This window comes from Melospiza melodia, chromosome 25 (assembly GCF_035770615.1).
Source record: "Melospiza melodia melodia isolate bMelMel2 chromosome 25, bMelMel2.pri, whole genome shotgun sequence".
Classification (NCBI taxonomy): domain Eukaryota; kingdom Metazoa; phylum Chordata; class Aves; order Passeriformes; family Passerellidae; genus Melospiza; species Melospiza melodia.
In genome coordinates this window covers 5,422,291-5,440,625 of record NC_086218.1, presented here as the reverse complement: position 1 = coordinate 5,440,625, position 18,335 = coordinate 5,422,291, and the positions used below count along the sequence as shown (strand labels likewise).

At 58.3% G+C, this 18,335-nt stretch overlaps 1 protein-coding gene across 1 annotated transcript in view; it reads right to left on the bottom strand.

Moving 5' to 3' along the window:
- Positions 1-17,956, bottom strand: part of LOC134429428 (low affinity immunoglobulin gamma Fc region receptor III-B-like) — a gene marked incomplete at its 3' end in the record, with an annotated part of 135,223 nt that extends 117,267 nt beyond the window's left edge. Inside the window, 4 exon segments of the mRNA XM_063176588.1 lie at positions 5,621-5,623; positions 5,722-5,952; positions 6,041-6,061; positions 17,926-17,956. Coding sequence (XP_063032658.1) covers positions 5,621-5,623; positions 5,722-5,952; positions 6,041-6,061; positions 17,926-17,956 — 286 coding nt within the window.
- Between the last annotated feature and the right edge of the window lie 379 nt (positions 17,957-18,335).

Sequence of the window (18,335 nt, the reverse complement as noted above, 5' to 3'; positions counted from 1 at the left end):
CTCCGCAACCCCTGGGGCGGTCACTTATCTTTATACCCAAAGTTACGTGTACAATATTTATAATTTTTTCCCAATGCCGTCTACCCTTATTAACCGGTGCACTTCTAGTAAAGACCAATCCCAAAGTGCCACCATCACCACAGAAGATGGAGGCCAAGAAGAAGAAGAAGAAGGACAGGACACGCCCCAATTCCTCCATCTTACTTCTCTAGACCCCCCTGTACAGAAATCCTAAACCCTGTGTTTTATACTCTAACTAACTTATCCCTTCACCATTCACCCAGTAAAATCCTCCCAGTGAAATCCTCCCAGTCCTCATACAGGTGTCATCTCCTGTGTAGGATCAAAGTCCTGCCACCAGACACTTCTGGCAACATTCCAGGACTCCCAAGCCCCTCAAGGGTGGTCTCGGTCACTCTGCACCTTCATCCTGAGGTGCTGAGATCCCACACACATCCTCACTGTTCTTGTCCCCTTCTGTCCCTGCATCCCAGTTCCCTTGTCCCGATCCCCAGAGCTACCTGAGCCCAAAGGTGCCAGTCCCCACATTCCTGGCCCCACATCCCACCCCCAAATTCCTGCCCCCTCTTCCTGTCCCCAAAGCCACTCTACATCCCCAGTCCCACCAAGGTCCATGTGAGTACCATGGACTGGCACTGCTGGCCTTGGGGACCTCAGGGGACCCCACAGCCCCCTGTGCCCCCTCCCCATCCCCAGGGCTGTCAGGCCCATGCCCGGGGCACTCACCCCACAGGAGCAGCGCCACCTTCCCGGCCATCCCGGTGTCCCCAGCCATGTGCACTGGCTGTCACTCGCTGCTGTGGCCACCGCTCCCCTGGCTGGCGGCTCTTCGGATGAAGGGGAAGGAAGTGAGGTCATGTCCGTCCCCACATGTAGGTGGCCCTTGGTGGGGGCAGGGTGGCCACAAGCTGGGCACAGGCTGGGGACAACGCTGCATAGTCTGGGGACATGGTGGGGGATGGTGTTGCCAGGAGTGGGGGGCTCAGGGGATGTGGAGAACCAAGATCGGTGTCCAGCAGAATGGTGGTCCTGGGGAATTGGGGTCTCCATGCCTGGGGCGATTCAGGGATCCCCTGAACCTGGTCCCCAAGGATTTGGGGTCATGGCATGTGGGTGCCAGGGTTGGGGGTGCTGGTGGAAAAAGGGGACCCTCGGGAATAAGGGTTCTGGGGGAAGAAGCAGCCCATGGGATGGGATCAAGGCAATGGTGGTGCTGGGCAATGGCAGTTATGGGATGGATTCCCCAGGGAGGAGAGACCAAGGCCATGGGGGTCCCATGGTTGGGTTGCCAGGGGAATGGGGGTTTCAGGGATGGGCAGTGGTGCAATGGACACAGGGATCTCAACTCCTTCCCTGGGTACTTCAGATTTTGGGTGACTAAGAGCCTAGCAAAGCCAACCTGGGGTGCTCATTCCCTGGGCAGAAACACATGGGGGTCCTGGATAGCTCTACCTCTGTGCCCTCCCCCACCCTTGAATTTTTCCTCTCTTTATTTCTCTTTGTTGCTTATTTTCCTAATTTTTGTACCATGTCCCCTCACCCCCGTTCCTGACTCAGCAATCTCAGGGAGCACCTGAGCAGGGAAGGCGTTGGAGGGACCAGGGGAGGCGTAAAATGGGGAGTGGTGGATGCAGGGATGGGTGGGGTGGCTGTGGGTGATAGAGGCGTTGGGCTGTGCCTCCTCAACACTTTCACTTTCCTTTTCCTTGCCAAGAAAGAAGAGGCCATTGGTGCTCAATTTCAGATGTGAAAGTGGGGGGTTCTGTCCTAGGGTAGCACATCCAGGGGCTCCTGTCCTGAGGGGATCTTGTCCCAAGGGGCGACCCATCCTGGCATGGGGGGACCTTTCCCAGGGGGTGGCAGTCCCAGAAATGTCCCTGCACATTCCTGGCCGGGTGCCTGTCCCAGGGGTGGCACATCATGGGGACCTCTGTCAATGCAAGGGTGGGGCCCAGCCATGGCCCAGCTCCACTGCACAGGGATGGCCATTGCCCAGCCCTGCTCTGGCCAGCCCCAGGTGGCAGCCAGCACCTGAGGGTCCCCCCTGCCCCCTTGGCTTTGATTCTGGCAGCTTTAGAGCTGCTGCAGAGGTGAGAATTCTGTGGGTAGAAACAGGCCTGCCTGAGGTTTGCTCAGCCCTGCAAGAAGAACAAAACCCAAAGGGAGCCCAAGCAGTGGCTCTGTGAGGGCCTTTGATGATTTTCAGAGCAGGGCTGGCTGGAAACCCCCCTGCAGGGGCAGCTGTGGGAGAACCAGTCTGGAAATGCAGCAATTGATCATTTTGTCCCTTTCCCCCATGGTCTGAGAGAGTCCCAGACTGGTGTGCAAATCCCACAACAATCTTCTCAACAACCTGACCTGGACCCTCCTCCTCCTCCCTGCCTTGCCGTGGATGGACAGTGGCCGCATGCCCCGCACCCACCACAGCCGCTCTCTCACTGCCCTCCACACCTGGATGGGAGAGAAAATTGAGCAAAGGGTTCCTGGGTTGAGACAAGGACCAGGAGAGATCACTCATCAAATCCTGTCACGGGTAAAACTGCTTATGATTTAGAGATATGAATTGAATTTATTGCTGACAAAATCAGAGCAGGATAAGGATAAGTCAAATAAACCCTTCCATACACCTTCCCACTTTTATGAATGACTATGTAGTCATTGGTTTTCACTATTGTATTGGGTTTTTGCAAATTATTTTGATACAATACAGTTTGTAATCAGTTCTTAACTGCTTTTGGTACACTACAGTTTGTCAGACTTTTTACTCTAAACTCTGTGTAGAATATATATTTAAATGTGATAAAAATATTATAGTTTAGGCTCTCCCAAAATATCAAAATAGAGACAATGTGCTGTGTATTACAACATTAACTGTTGCAGTAGTAGCTAAAGCCTTTTTTTGCGTAGCTAAGTGACAATGGTGAGAATAACTCAGATAACTTTGTGAAATAGCTAATGTTGATTTAATGTACTGGTGGAGTTTCTCATCTGTACGATAGGAACACATTGAAAAGTAGCAAGTGAAAAAACATCAAAAGAAAGAATGCAAAGCGGAATTTGCCACTGACTGTTCAGTTATCAAGAACTGTCAAACCACAGAACAGGGGGGCCTTGTGAGGACATAAAATATATAAATTTAATCTGCAGTATGGCACGTACTTTATGAAAATTAATCAAGGGTCAAACCATGTAAAAGGATTCCTGTAACGCATAAACTGGAAAGAATGTTTAAATATGTATAACTCTTCCAATTATATATTTCAAAATATATACAATGAAAAGGTATGGAAGAGGAATTGTTGTAGATAACAATGTGCCTCTGGCAGTTGCAGGCACCCAGCATGCTGTTTAATGTCCCTTTTATTTTTTATTAAACATGAAAAATTTTAAAGAGTGAACCTTGTTTCTCACAGTTTAATCAAAAGCATCATTTTGGGTACAGTAAGAGGGAAAAATGTTGTGTGCTCCATCAACACTGGGAGAGGGAAGGAGGAGCCCAAGGGGTCATCTGAAGGGGAATAAGAGACCCCTGAGGGGAATCGATGCGCCCAGTGCCCCCCAGTGCCCCCAGTGTCACAGCACGACATCGTAGTCACGGGGGTCCCGCTGTCCCTCGTGGGGTCCCGACAGCTCCGCGTTGGTCACTTCTGGATCCTGAGGTGGGGCAGGGCTGGGGGACACCTGTGGGGGCCCAGAGAGTGACAGCAGTTGTGGGCATCTGGGTGGGGGTGACACCCATGTGTGATGTGTCCCTGTCCCCCCCTGTACTCACCCTCTGCCCACTCAGTGCCCATGATGTGGGTGTTGAGCACAGCCCCCTCCTCCGGGGGGATCTGAGGGGGATGGGGAGGGCTCAGGGTGGTGTCTGGGGAGGGGGAAAGGGGACTCCCAGCCTGAGTCCCCCACTCACCTGTCCTGGAGCTTCCTGGCAGCTGCAAGGGAAAGGGAAGGGGGTGACCGAGGGGACCCCAGGACCCCTGAACCTTCCCGGGACCTCGGCAGATCCAACAACCCACGGGACACCCAAATCACCACAGTAGCCCTAGTTCCCACCAGATTCCTGATCTCTGCCCCCACTCTGGGGGCTCCCCCTCACTCCAGGACCCCCCTCCCCCATTGTCACCCACCCCGGCGGTGCCACCAGTGACAGCCCCCGATGACAGCCAGGAGCAGGAGCAGGAACAGGAGGGTCCTGCCGACATTCACAGCCACTGCTGGGGATAGAGGGGGACACATTGGGGTCACTCTGAACTGCAGGCGTCCTGAACACCCTGGTGACCCTGTGTGAACCCACCTGTGACCCAGGGTGAGCCAGGTGTCACCTCCAGAGCCAGCTCAGGGCTGAGTGCCCAGAACACACGGTGCCCGTCCTGTACCAGCTGGTTGGTGGCCATGCACTGGTAGGTGCCCGAATGTCCCACATCGATGTCCCTGAGTTCCAGGAGGGGACCCCGGGCCACCTGCTGCCCATTGTGCAGCCAGGTGAAGGTGACAGGGGCTGAGCCCACCTGCACTGAGCAGCGCAGGGTCACGTTGTCACCTGCACACACCTGGTGTGGCAGCGGGCCAGGGGTGATGGTGGCATTGGCCACAGGCACTGTGGGGACACAGACAGGGCTGAGGCCACAGGTAGGGGCTGGCAGCCAGTGTGGGGGGATAGGAATAGGGGGATTGGTGTGGTCGGGGATGTCGGGGATGGGGTCACACCACAGAGAGGTGAGGGGACACAGGGCAGGGGTGGAGGGACCAAAGAAAGGTTTCAGGGGGATGTGGAGGTCCCCAAGCAGGGCATCCAAGGAGGCTGTGGGGGCTCCCTGTGCCTATCCCCACACTCACTGCGCACCGTGACGTGGAGCTGGGTGCCTCTCGTCCACAAAACCCCCCCTCGGAGCGCACCTGGCAGCTGTAATTCCCCGAGTGGGAGACCCGCATAATGAGCACCAGCAGCTGCGGGGACCCCTGCGGGCCCCCCACCACCTGCCCATCCCGGTAGAACAGGTACAGGAGAGGGGCTCGGGGCCGCAGGGGGCTGGGGGTGCTGAGGCAGCTGAGAGTCAGGGGGGACCCCTCGGTGGGCTTGGGGGCCCCTCCAGCACCGGCACTGAGAAAAGCTCAGGGAAGGAGAGGGGAGGTGAGGACTGTGAGTCTGAGTGCACTGGGAAGGGGCTTTGGGATGTGAGGAGATTGGAGTTCCAGCCGTGTGGGGGCTCACCATGCACTGTCACTGTCACTGCTGCTGACCGAGACATAAAGGACCTCACCAAGCCCCTGCAGCTGTAGCTGCCGCTGTGGTTCAGCTGCAGACGGGACAGGGACAGCTCGGTCCCATTGATGGGCCCCATCAGATCCTTCCCATCCTGGTAAAATCGCACCTCGGTGACCGTCTTGTTCAACCAGCTCCGGCAGCGCAGCGTCACTGTGTCCCCCTCCAGCAGTGCCTGTGCTGGCACCTGCAGCACCAGATCATCTGTGGGACAGGAGGGTCCCATCTCACTGAGAGGCTCAAGAAAGCTCTGAGGTGAGTGCCCCTGGCACCAGGGACACCTGGGTACACTGGGATGAGCTGGGATGCACTGGGATATCCAGGTGTCCTGGGGACAGGCTCTTGTCCTCAGAGCCATGGGGTGTGAGGCCACCCACCAACTGGAGCTGACCCAGACTTGTCAGGGGCCACTCGAATCATTAAAGAACCCCCCTCACCATTTGAGACTGTCACGGGGGGGCTGCGGCCGGTGCCAGGTCTGTCACACCTGTAGGTGCCACTCTCGGTGACAGTAAAGCGCTCATGTCCCTCCTGCCACCAACGCTGCCCGTCCTTGTACCAGGTGGTGGCACTGGTTGTCCCCAAGCCCTGGCAGGTCAGTGTCACCCGGTCCCACAGCACTGCTGGCCTCCAGGGGGGCTCCACCAGGAGCTGGGTGGTCTGGGCACCTGCAGGTGACAGGGGACACCAGCCTGCCAGGGCCACTGTGGGGCTGGGGACAGCAGGGTGGGGACATGGCATCCCCTGAGGACTCACCAGCGAGGCCGAGGGTCTGGGCTGGAAGGGAGAAGGGACAGGGCTCAGTGGGGGTGGCACGGCAGGGATAGCAGCAGGGGAGCATGGGGTGTGGGGGCTGTCCCCAAACTGTCTCCATAGGGACTGCAGTTCTTTTGAGAAAGTGTGTCTGGGTGGTCTCGAAAAGATTTGGAGAGGCAGAGACACACCTGTGTCACAGCCACCTGTGCATCACATCCCTGTGGCAGAGACGCCTTGGGAACAGGGACACCAAGGCCACCCTAGGCTGAGGCAGAACATGGGGACACTATGGACACCCTGGGCATGAGGACACCTTGGACACTGCCCATGCTGGCCCATGTCACCCCTACCAGCTCATGATCCCATCCCCATGGCCACATCCTCACCATTCTTGTCCCCTTCTGTCCCTGCATCCCAGTTCCCGTGTCCCTATTCCCAAAGCTACCTGAGCCCAAAGGTGCCAGTCCCCACATTCCTGTGCTCACATCCCCATCCCCAAATTCCTGTCCCCTGTTCCTGTCCACAAAGCCACCCTACATCCCCAGTCACACCAAGGTCCACTGTGGGTAACATGGACTGGCTCTGCTGACATTGGGGACCTCAGGGGACCCCACAGCCCCCCTGTGCCCCCTCCCCTCCCCATCCCAGGGGTACCATGCCTGTGCCCGGGGCACTCACCCCACAGGAGCAGCGCCACCTTCCCCGCCATCCCGGTGTCCCCAGCCATGTGCACTGGCTGTCACTCACTGCTGTGGCCACCGCTCCCCTGGCTGGCGGCTCTTCGGATGAAGGGGAAGGAAGCGAGGTCACATCCGTCCCTACATGGGGATGGCCCTTGGTGGGGGCAGGGTGGCCACAAGCTGGGGACAACGCTGCATAGTCTGGGGATGTTGTGGGTGATGGCGTTGCCAGGAGTGGGGGGTTCAGGGGATGTGGGGAACCAAGGATGGGTGTCCAGGAGAATGGGGGTCCAAGGGAATTGGAGTCTGGATGCCTGGGGATATTGAGGGATGGGGGTGCTGTGGGAACATGGTCCCCAGAGATTTGGGGTCATGGCATGTGCGTGTCAGGGTTGGGGGTGCAGGGGGAAAAAGGGGACCCTTGGGAATAAGGGTTCTGGTGCAAAAAGCAGCCCATGGGATGGGATCAAGGCCATGGTGGTGCTGGGCAATGGCAGTCCTGGGATGGGGGTCCCCAGGGAGGAGAGACCAAGGCAATAGTGTCCCATGGTTGAGTTCCCAGGGGAATGGGGGTTTCAGGGCTGGGAAGTGGCTGGGTGGACACAGGGGTCACAGCTCCTGCCCTGGGTGTCTCAGATTTTGGGGTGACCCACAGCCTAGCAAAGGCAACCTGGGGTGCTCTTTTCCTGTGCAGGCATCACATGGGGGGTCCTGGATAGCTATACCTCTGTGCCCTCCCCTGCCCCAGAATTTTTCCTCTCTTTATTTCTCTTATTTCCTTATTTTCCTCACTTTTGTGACAGAGGCCCTCACCCCCAGTTCCTGGCTCAGCAATCCCAGGGAGCACCTGAGCAGGGAGTGGGTTGGGGGGAGACAGGGGCAGGGAAAAAATTGGTTTAGGGCGTGCCAGGAAGGATGGGGAGGCTGTGAGTGATGGAGGTGTTGGGCTGTGCCCTCTCAACAGTTTCACTTTCTTTTCCTTGGAAAAGCAGGAAGCGGCCGTTTGTGCTGAGAGTCAGATGGGAAAGGGACGGGGTTCTGTCCTGGGGGGGGGCACATCCAGGAGGATCGTTTCCTGGGAGGATTCTTTCTTAGGGAGTGACACATCCTGGCATGAGGGGACCTGTCCTGGGAGTGGCACTTCTGGAAATATCCCTGCACATTCCTGGATCTGTACATTCCTGGCCGTGTGCCTGTCCCAGGGGTGGCACATCCTGGGGACCCCTGTCAATGCAAGGCTGGGGCCCAGCCATGGCCCAGCCCCACTGCACAGGGATGGCCATTGCCCAGCCCTGCTCTGCTCAGCCCCAGGTTGCAGCCAGCACCTGAGGGCCCCCCATTTCCCCCTTGGCCTTGATTCTGGCAGCTTTAGAGCTGCTGCAGGGGTGAGAATTCTGTGTGGGCGGAAAAGGGCTGCCTGTGGTTTGCTCAGCTCTGCAAGAAGCAAAAACCCCAAAGGGAGCCCAAGCAGTGGCTCTGTGAGGCCCTTTGATGGTTTTCAGAGCAGGGCTGGCTGGAAACCCCCCTGCAGGGGCAGCTGTGGGAGAACCAGCCTGGAAATGTAGCAATTGATCATTTTGTGCCTGTGCCCAAGGGACTGTGAGAGCCCCAGAACTACTGCAAATCCCACAACAATCTGCCCAACAATCTGACCTGGACCCTCCTCCTCCTCCCTGCCTTGCCGTGCATGGACAGTGTCCGCATGCCCCGCACCCACCACAGCTGCTCTCTCACTGCCCTCCACACCTGGATGGGGAGAGAAAATTGAGCAAAGGGTTCCTGGGTTGAGACAACGACCAGGAGAGATCACTCATCAAATCCTGTCACGGGTAAAACTGCTTATAATTTAGAGATATGAATTGAATTTATTGCTGACAAAATCAGAACAAGATAAGGATAAGTCAAATAAACCCTTCAATACACCTTCCCTCTGTTATGAATAACTTTGTAGTCGTTGGCTTTCACTAATATATATTTTTTTCAAAATATTTGATACAATACAGTTTGTAATCACTTTTTAACTGCTTTTGATACACCACTATTTGTCAGCCCTTTTACCCTAATCCCTGTGTAGAACATATATTTTAGTGTGATAAATAATATAGTTTAGGCTCACACAAAAGATCAAGATAGAGACAATGTGCTGTGTAATATAACATTAACTGTTACAGAAGTAGCTAATGCCTTTATTTGTGTAACTAAGTGACAATGATAAGAATAACTCAGATAATTTTGTGAAATAGCTAATGTTGATTTAATGTACTGGTGGAGTATCTCATCTGTATGAGAAGAACACACTGAACAGTAGCAAGTGAAAAAACATCAAAAGAGAGAGTGCAAAAAGGAATTTACCCCTGACTCTTCCATTATCAAGAACAGTCAAACCACAGAACAGGGGAACCTTGTGAGGACATAAAATATGTAAATTTAATCTGCACTATGGCATGTACTTTATGAAAATGAATCAAGGGTCAAACCAAGCAAAAGGATTCCTGGAACATGTGAACTGGAAGGAATGTTTGAATATGTATAATCCTCCTGAGTATGTACTTCACCAATACAATGAAAAGGTATGTATGGAGAATTGTTGTAGTTAACAGTGTGCCTCTGGCAGTTGCCAAGCACCCAGCAGGCTGGTTACTGTCCATTTTATCCCTTATTAAACATTTACAAATTTGAAAGAGTGAGCCTTGTTTCTCACATAGTTTGACCAAAAAATTGAATTTGGGTACAATGGGAGGGAAAAACGTTGTGTGCTCCCTCAGCACTGGAAGGGTAAATGAGGAGCCCTGTGGGGTGCTGTGAAGAGGAAGAAGAGACCCCTGAGGGGAATCGATGACCCCAGTGCCCCCCAGTGCCCCCCATATCACAGCACGTTATCGTAGTCCCGGGGGTCCCGTTGCCCCTCGTAGGGTCCCAACAGCTCCGCATTGGTCACTTATGGATCCCGAGGTGGGGTAGGACTGTGGGACACTCGTGGGGACCCTGAAAGTGACACCGGTGCAGACCTGGGTGGGGGTGACAGCTGTAGGTGACATGTCCCTGTCCCCCCCTGTACTCACCCTCTGCCCACTCGGTTCACAGCCCCCTCCTCTGAGGGGAGGGGTCTAAGGGGGATGGGGAGGGGGAAAGGGGGAGTCCCAGCCTGAGCCCCCCACTCACCTGTCCTGGAGCTTCCTGGTGGCTGCAAGGGAAAGGGGAGGAGGTGACCAGGGGGAGCCCAGGATCCCTGAATCTTCCAGGGACCTCAGTAGCTCCAACCACCCACGGGACCCCCAAATCCACACTGCAGCCCCAATTCCCAATGGACCCCTGATTCTCCCTGAACACTCTGATCACCTCTGAATCTCCCAGAACTTCTGCATCACTGCAGTTTCCCCAGTCCCCCTGTTGCCCACAACCCTCTGTGTCCTGAGAACTCCAAGCCTGGCAGGGAGAGGGACCCCCAAAACACCACCAGGACCCAAAAAGATCCTCCAACATCCCTGCACAGCCCTACAGGATCTCCCCAAACACTGCATGATCTCCCAATGCACCACAATGTTTCTATGTTCCTTAAAGTCCATCTGGGGATGTCCCTGGAGCCCAACAAAGACCCTCCAAGTTGCCCCCAAATCCCCCAGGACCCCCAGCCAAGGTCACTGCAGACTCAGTGTCCCCCAGCTCAGGGGCCCTGGGTGCTGCTGATCTCTGTCCCTTCTCTGGGGGCTTCCCCTCACTCCAGGACCCCCGTCCGCCATTGTCACCCACTCCGGTTGTGCCACCAGTGACAGCCCCCGATGACAGCCAGGAGGGGGAGCAGGAACAGGAGGGTCCTCTGGACATTCACAGCCACTGCTGGGGACAGAGGTGGACACATTGGGGTCACCCTGAACTGCAGGGGCCCTGAACATCCCAGCAAACCTGTGTGACCCCACCTGTGACCCAGGGTGAGCCAGGTGTCACCTCCAGGGCCAGCTCCGGGCTGAGTGCCCGGAACACGCGGTGCCCGTCCTGTCCCAGCTGGTTGGTGGCCACGCACAGGTAGGTGCCCGAATGTCCCACATCGATGTCCCTGAGCTCCAGGAGGGGACCCCGGGCCATCTCCTGCCCGTTGTGCAGCCAGGTGAAGGTGACAGGGGCTGAGCCCATCTGCTCTGAGCAGCGCAGAGTAACGTTATCACCTGCATGCACCTGGTGTGACAGGGGACCAGTGGTGATGGTGGCATTGGTCACGGGCACTGCAGGGACACAGACAGGGCTGGCACTGGGAGAGGTAGGATGGAGATGGGGGTACTGTGGGAGTGGTCATCCTCAGCCCAAGGGTCCTGGTCTCCCAGGACAGTGACATTCATGGGGTCACTCTCGGCCACACTGTCCCCGTCGCTGTACCCACACTGGTACTGGCCGCTGTCATTGTCCCAAGCGTGGCCCTGCTCCAGGTTGGGGGTGGTGCCCAGTGGTGCTCTCGAGCCCTCCCAGTGCCAGGAGAAGGACATGGGACCTCTCCCCATGGCCACTGCGCAGCTCAGCACGAGGTGGTGCCCCAGTGCCACATGTCCCCTGGGGGGCTGCACCCACAGTGAGAGCAGGACCCCTGCGGTAGGGGGTGACTGCAGGGGACAATGGGGGAGCTGTCGGGGGCAGGTGGGAGAGGGGAAGGGGGACCCCACTGAGGGAGAGTTGGCGCAGAGATGGAAAGGGGCTTGGAAATGCACCCCAAGGAAGGATGGAGGGTTCAGGGATCTGTCATCTGGAGAGGAAGATGGGGAGACCCCAGGAAGGGTATGTAAACCCAGGGAGGGAATGGTGAGACCTGAGGACCATGGGGGGAGATCAGAGAGGGCTGTGGTTGAACCAGGGAGAGATGAAGGGATCCCAGTGAGGAATGGGGGGACACAGAGGGTGATCCCAGCAGGAATGAGAGGATGTGGAAAAAGATTGCAATGGAATTGGGGGTACCCACATAGAGGTTAGGGGATCCGGAGAGATAACCAGGAAAGGATGGGGGACCCTGGCATTTATGGGGGAACCCAGGCAGTGTGGGGGACCCAGGGAGGCTGTGGGGGATCCCCGTGCCCATCCCCACACTCACAGCACACCGTGATGCGGAGCCGGGAGCTGCTCTTCTGCACGGCCCCACCATCGGAGCGCACCTGGCAGCTGTAATTCCCCGAGTGGGAGACCCCCACAGCGGGCACCAGCAGCTGCGGGGACCCCTGTGGGCCCCCCATCACCTGCCCATCCCGGTAGAACACGTGCAGGAGGGGGGCTCGAGGGCTGCAGGGGGCTGGGGCTGCTGAGGCAGCTGAGAGTCTGGGGGAAACCCACGGTGGGCTTGGGGGGACCCTCCAGCTCTGGGACCGAGAACAGCTACGGGAAGGAGAGGGGAGGGAGATTTGTGAGCCCGAGTCCCTGGGGAGGGGCTGTGGGGATGTCAAGGTGGCAGCTGTGGGGTGCTCTCCGTGAACTGTCACTGTCACTGGATCCGAGAGTGCCCACGGTGCCACCTTGGAGTCCACCCAGCCCCTGCAGCTGTAGCGGCCACTGTGGTTCAGCTGCAGAGGGGACAGGGACAGCTCGGTCCCACTGAGGGACCTCTCCACCTCCTTGTCCTCATGGTAGAATTGCACCCCAGTGACCGACATGTTCTCCCAGCGCCGGCAGCGCAGTGTCACCGTGTCCCCCTCCAGCAGCTCCTGTGCCGGCACCTGCAGCACCAGTCGGGCTGTGGAAGATGGGAGTCTTAGGATACCTGGGGCATTCCATTTTCTCAAAGAACCCACAAACTGGAACATATCCATTGCACCAGCAGTCCCTGAATCCAGAACTGGGGTCCGTCTGCTCTGAGATGATCTGGGATGTCCCTGTGTACAGGGGATGGGCTCTGGTCACACCAGGAGGTGACCCATGGAGCAGAGCCCACCCAGAGCCCTTGGGATCTCCGCAGGTGCCAGGCTGGAGACACCCAAATCCCCCTCACCATCTGAGACTGTCACAGGGGGCTGAGCCCGGTCCAGGTCTGTCACGTGTGTAGGTGCCACTCTCAGTGACAGTGAACTGATCGCGTCTCTCCTGCCTCCAGCGTCGCCCGTCCTTGTGCCAGATGGTGGCTGTCCCAAAGCCCTGGCAGGTCAGTGTCACCCGGTCCCACAGCACTCCCGGCCTCCAGGGGGGCTCCACCAGAGCCTGGGTGGTCTGGGCACCTGTGGGTGACAGGGGACACCAGCCTGCCAGGGCCAGTGTGGGGCTGAGAACAGCAGGAAGGGCCATGGCATCCCCTGAGGACTCACCAGCAAGGCCAAGGGCCTGGGCTGGAAGGGAGAAGGGACAGGGCTGGGTGAGGGTGGCATCACAGGGACATTGGCAGGGAGGGACTGGGTGTGGGAGCTGTCCATAAACTGTCATAATGTGGCAAGGACCCCTTGGGGACAGACACACACCGGCTAGCCCTTGCTCAGTTAGGACATTGGACACCCGGAAATGGAAACTCAGTAGTGGTTGCAGTGGTCACCCCCACCAGCCCCATGATAGTTCCCCAAATCCCTGTCCCCCCATTATTGTCCCCCCTCTCCTGTCCCCACATCCCTGGTCACCTCATGCTCTGCCTCTGCGGCCTTTCAGGACCTCAGGGGACCCTGCAGCCCCCCTGTGCCCCCTCCCCACCAGTCTCTGCCTCACCAGGGCCCATCCCCAGGGTGTCAGGCGCATGCCCGGGGCACTCACCCCACAGGAGCAGCGCCACCTTCCCGGCCATCCCAGTGTCCCCAGCCATGTGCACTGGCTGTCACTCGCTGCTGTGGCCACCGCTCCCCTGGCTGGCGGCTCTTCGGATGAAGGGGAAGGAAGCGAGGTCACGTCCGTCCCCATGTGTAGGTGGCCCTTGGTGGGGGCAGGGTGGGGACAGGATGAGGCAGGGTGGGGACCTTGTGGGACATGGAGGGGCCAGAATTTGGAGTCTGAAGTGGTGTAGGGAGCCAGGGATGGGTGTCCAGAGCAATGGGGTGCCCCGGGATGGGGTCCCATGGGAATGGGGGTCCCAGTGGATGGATGGACTCAGACTTGGGGATGAAGGTGCCAGAACAATATGGCCGCCTGTGATTTGTGATCATGGGATGGGGGCCAAGGGATGGGGGTGGCAGGGGAAAGGGGAACCCTGTGGAATGGGGGGTCCTGGGGGAATCAATATCCCCAAGGGAATGGGGCTCCCAGGGACTGGAATTACCAGGATGGGGTTCTTCGGGGTCAGAGATTGTGAGGAACTGCAGTCCAGGGAAGGGGTCTTAGGGAAGGAGGGAAAAAAGGAAATCAGATTCCCATGATTGGGGTCCCAGAGGAATGGGGGTGTCAGGGATGGGCAGTGGCTGGGGGGCATGGGGGTCACAGCTCCTTCTCTGGGTGTGTCAGATTTTGGGGTGACCCATGGCCAGGTGCTGCCCCCTTGGGATGCTCATTCCTTGTGCAGGTATCACATGGGGGTCCTGGGTAGCTCTGCTTCTGTGCCCTCCCCTGCCCTTGATTTTTTCTTTCTTTATTTCTATTTTTTTCCTTATTTTCCTCACTTTTATGCCATGTCTCCTCAACCCCAGTCCCTGGCTCAGCAATCCCAGAAATCACCTGAGCAGGGAACGCATTGGAGGCAGCCAGGGGAGGGGGATAATGGGGAGTAAGGAGAGCAGGGAGGGGTGGGGAGGCTGTGGGGGATGGAGGTGTTGGGCTGCGCCCCCTCAACACTTTTACTTTCTTTTTCCTGGACAAAAAGGAAGAGGCTGTTTGTGCTGAGAGTGAGAAGGCAAAGGGAAGCAGTGTCTGTCCTGAGAGGGCACATCCGGGAGGGTCCTGCCCTGTGAGGTCCCTGTTATGGGGTTGATCTGGGGGGATCCAGTCCAGGGGGTGACACATCCTGGCATGGGGTGTCCTGTCCCGGGGGTGGCAGTTCCAGAAATGTCCCTGCACATTCCTGGCCGGGTGCCTGTCCCAGGGGTGGCACATCCTGGGGACCCTTGTCAATGCAAGGCTGGGGCCCAGCCATGGCCCAGCCCCACTGCACAGGGATGGCCATTGCCCAGCCCTGCTCTGGCCAGCCCCAGGGAGCAGCCAGCACCTGAGGGTCCCCCCTGGCCCCTTGGCTTTGATTCTGGCAGCTTTAGAGCTGCTGCAGGGGTGAGAATTCTGTGGGGGAAAAAGGCCTCCCTGTGGTTTGCTCAGCTCTGCAAGAAGCACAAACTCCAAAGGGAGCTCAAGCAGTGGCTCTGTGAGGTCGTTTGATGGTTTTCAGAGCAGGACTGGCTGGAAACTCCCCATGCAAGGGCAGCTGTGGAGGAACCAGTTCGAAAATATGACAATTGGTCATTTTGTCCCTCTCAGCAAGGGACTGTGAGAGCCCCAGCACTACTGCAAATTCCACATCAACCTGCTGAACAACCTGACCTGGACCCTCCCTCTTGAACAAAACCGGCAGCCCTTTGGTACCTCCAAGAAAGAATGTTTTTGATCTGGATGTGCACAGCAGAAGAGAGGGGAAAGTGTGGCAATATTGAGCAGGGGCTGCACACAAGGGGCTGGGGAGCAGGGGTGTCACAGCAGGAGCAGGGAGTTCCCAAGCAGGGGAATTCAGGGCCGGCTGGAGTGGATTTACCAGGGAATCAGACCCTGAGGCACACCCTGGGTCACCCCGAGCCCGATGGTCCCGCTCACCCAGGACGGTGACATTCAGGGGGTCACTCTCGGCCACACTGTCCCCGTCGCTGACTTGGCACCGGTACTGGCCGCTCTCATTGTCCCCAACGTGGCGCAGCTCCAGGCAGGGGCTGGTGCCCAGTGGTGGCCCCAAGCCCTCCCGGTGCCAGGAGAAGAACAGGGGATCTGTCCCAGCAGCCACCTTACAGCTCAGCACCTGGCAGTGCCCGAGTGCCACCTGTCCCCAGGGGGCTGCATCCAAAGTGACACCCCCGAGAGATGAACCCCTGCAGGAGGGGGGGGCACAGGAGGGGACAATGAGGGACCTGGGGGCTCGGGGAGGGGCAGGAGGATCACAGTGAGGGAGAGGAGGCACAGAGATTGGGGGACTTGGAAAAAGGGAGATAGAGGGTTCTGGGAGGGGACACCTGGAGAGGGAGGGGGGGCGACACCAGGAAGGGTATGGGGACCATGGGAGGGGATGGTGTGACCTGAGGAACGTGTGGGGACCTCAGAGAGGGGTGGGGGGATGCAAGGAGGAGTGAAGGGACTTGGTGAGCGATAGGGAGACACAGGCCAGGAATGGAAGACCTGGGGAGGGACCCGGGGCAGGAATGGCAGGACAGAGAATAGGTGTCGGGAAGGATGGGGGTACACATGTAGGGCTGGGGTACCCGGGGAAAGACCCGAGAAATACTGGGAGAGGCAGAGATGGATCTAGGAAAGGTTGGGAGCCACAGGGCAGGTGTCAAGGAGGGCTGGGAGATCCCTAGGCAGTGCTGGGGTAGCCAAGGAGGCTGTGGGGACTCCCCATGCCCACCCCACACTCAGCAGTGCGCACCATGATACAGAGCCGCCCCCTCGGAGCGCACCTGGCAGCTGGAATTCCCCAAGTGTGAGACCCCCACGGCGGGCACCAGCAGCTGCGGGGACCCCTGTGGGCCCCCCACCACCTGCCCGTCCCGGTAGAACACGTGCAGGAGGGGGGCTTGGGGCCGCTGGGGGCTGGGGGTGCTGAGGCAGCTGAGAGTCAGGGGGGACCCCTCAGTGGGCTCAGGGGGACCCTCCAGCACCAGCACTGAGAAGAGCTCTGGGAAGGAGAGGGGAGGTGAGGACTGGGACTCTGAGTGTGCTGGGAAGTGGCTTTGGAGTTGTCAGGAGTTTGGAGTTCCAGCCATGAGGGTGCTGACCATACACTGCCACTGTCACTGGCACCGACTGTGCCCACATTGACATTTCAGCCTCCAGCCAGCCCCTGCAGCTGTAGTGGCCACTGTGGTTCAGCTGCAGAGGGGACAGGGACAGATTGGCCCCATAGCGGGACCTCCCCACCTCCTTGTCCTCATGGTAGAATCGCACTCTGGTCCCACCAGCACCGGCAGCGCAGTGTCACCATGTCCCCCTCCAGCAGCTCCCGTGCCGGTACCTGCAGCACCAGCCAGTCGGGGTGACATGGGTGTCCTGTAACACTGGGGGTCCCATTTTCATAGGGATCCCCTCACTGGATCACACCCAGCGCACCAGGAGTCCCCAACTCCAACACTGGGATTCCCCCACTCTGGGAGGTCCCCAGAGCAGGGAATGGGCTCTGATCACACGGGAGGTGACCCATGGAGCAGAGCTCACCCAGAGCCCTTGGAGTTCCCGTGAGTGCAAGCCTGGGGAGACCCAAAGTCCCCTCACCGTCTGGGACTGTCAATGGTGGGCTGCACCCGGTGCTGGGTCTGTCACACACGTAGGTGCTTTTCACGTGGGCAGTGAAGTGGTCACGCCCCTCCTGCCCCGAGCGCTGCCCATCCTTGTACCAGGTGGTGTCATCGATGGTCCCCAAGGCCTGGCAGGTCAGTGTCACCCGGTCCCACGGCACCGCCGGCCTCCAGGGGGGCTCCACGAGGAGCTGGGTGGTCTGGGCACCTGCGGGTGACAGGGAACACCAGCCTGCCAGGGTCAGAGTGGGGCTGGGGAAAGCAGATCCTGTGGGAAAGTGTGTCTGGGTGGACCCCAAAATATATTTGGCAAAGCAGGGGGACATGTCTGTGTCACAGCCACCCGTGCACTGCATCTGTTTGGCACAGACACCTTGGCACCATGGACACTGAGGCCACCCTGGGCTGAGGCATATCTCACCTCATGAGGCATACTCACCCATGATGCATATCATGGGGACATGGGTAGACATCCTGGGCATGAGGACACCACAAACACTGCTCATGCTGGCCCAGGTCACCCCCACCAGCTCATGATCCCATCCCCACGATCCCATCCCCATGGCTGCATCCTCACTGTTCTTGTCCCCTTCTGTCCCTGAATCCCAGTTCCCTTGTCCCTATGCGCAGAGCTCCCTGAGCCCAAAGGTTCCAGTCCCCACATTCCTGTCCCCACATCCCCATCCCCAAAGCCACCCTACATCCCCAGTCCCATCCAGGTCCACTGTGGGTAACATGGACTGGCACTGCTGGCATTGGGGACCTCAGGGGACCCCACAGTCCCCCTGTGCCCCTCCCCTCTCCATCCCTGGGGTGTCAGGCCCGTGGCCGGGGCACTCACCCCACAGGAGCAGCGCCACCTTCCTGGCCATCCTGGTGTCCCCAGTCATGTGCACTGGCTGTCACTCAGTGCCAGGGGTGGATGTCCCCTGGCTGGCAGCTCTTCGGATGAAGGGGAAGGAAACGAGGTCAGGTCTCATCCCTATGTGTAGGTGGCACCTGGTGGGGGCAGGGTGGCCACAAGCTGGGCACAGGCTGTGGGCAGGTTGGGGAATGGATGGGGACAAGCCTGAGTGTGACACAGTGGGACATGGGGTCTCCAGGAGTGGGGGGCTCAGGGGGTTTGGGGATGTGGGGATCGGTGTCCAGGGGTATTGGCGGTCCCAGGGATGGGGTCCCTGGGAATGGGGGTGCTGAGGAGGGGGAGACACTGGGAATGGGGGTCCCCAAAACTGAGGGGTCTTGGATGGG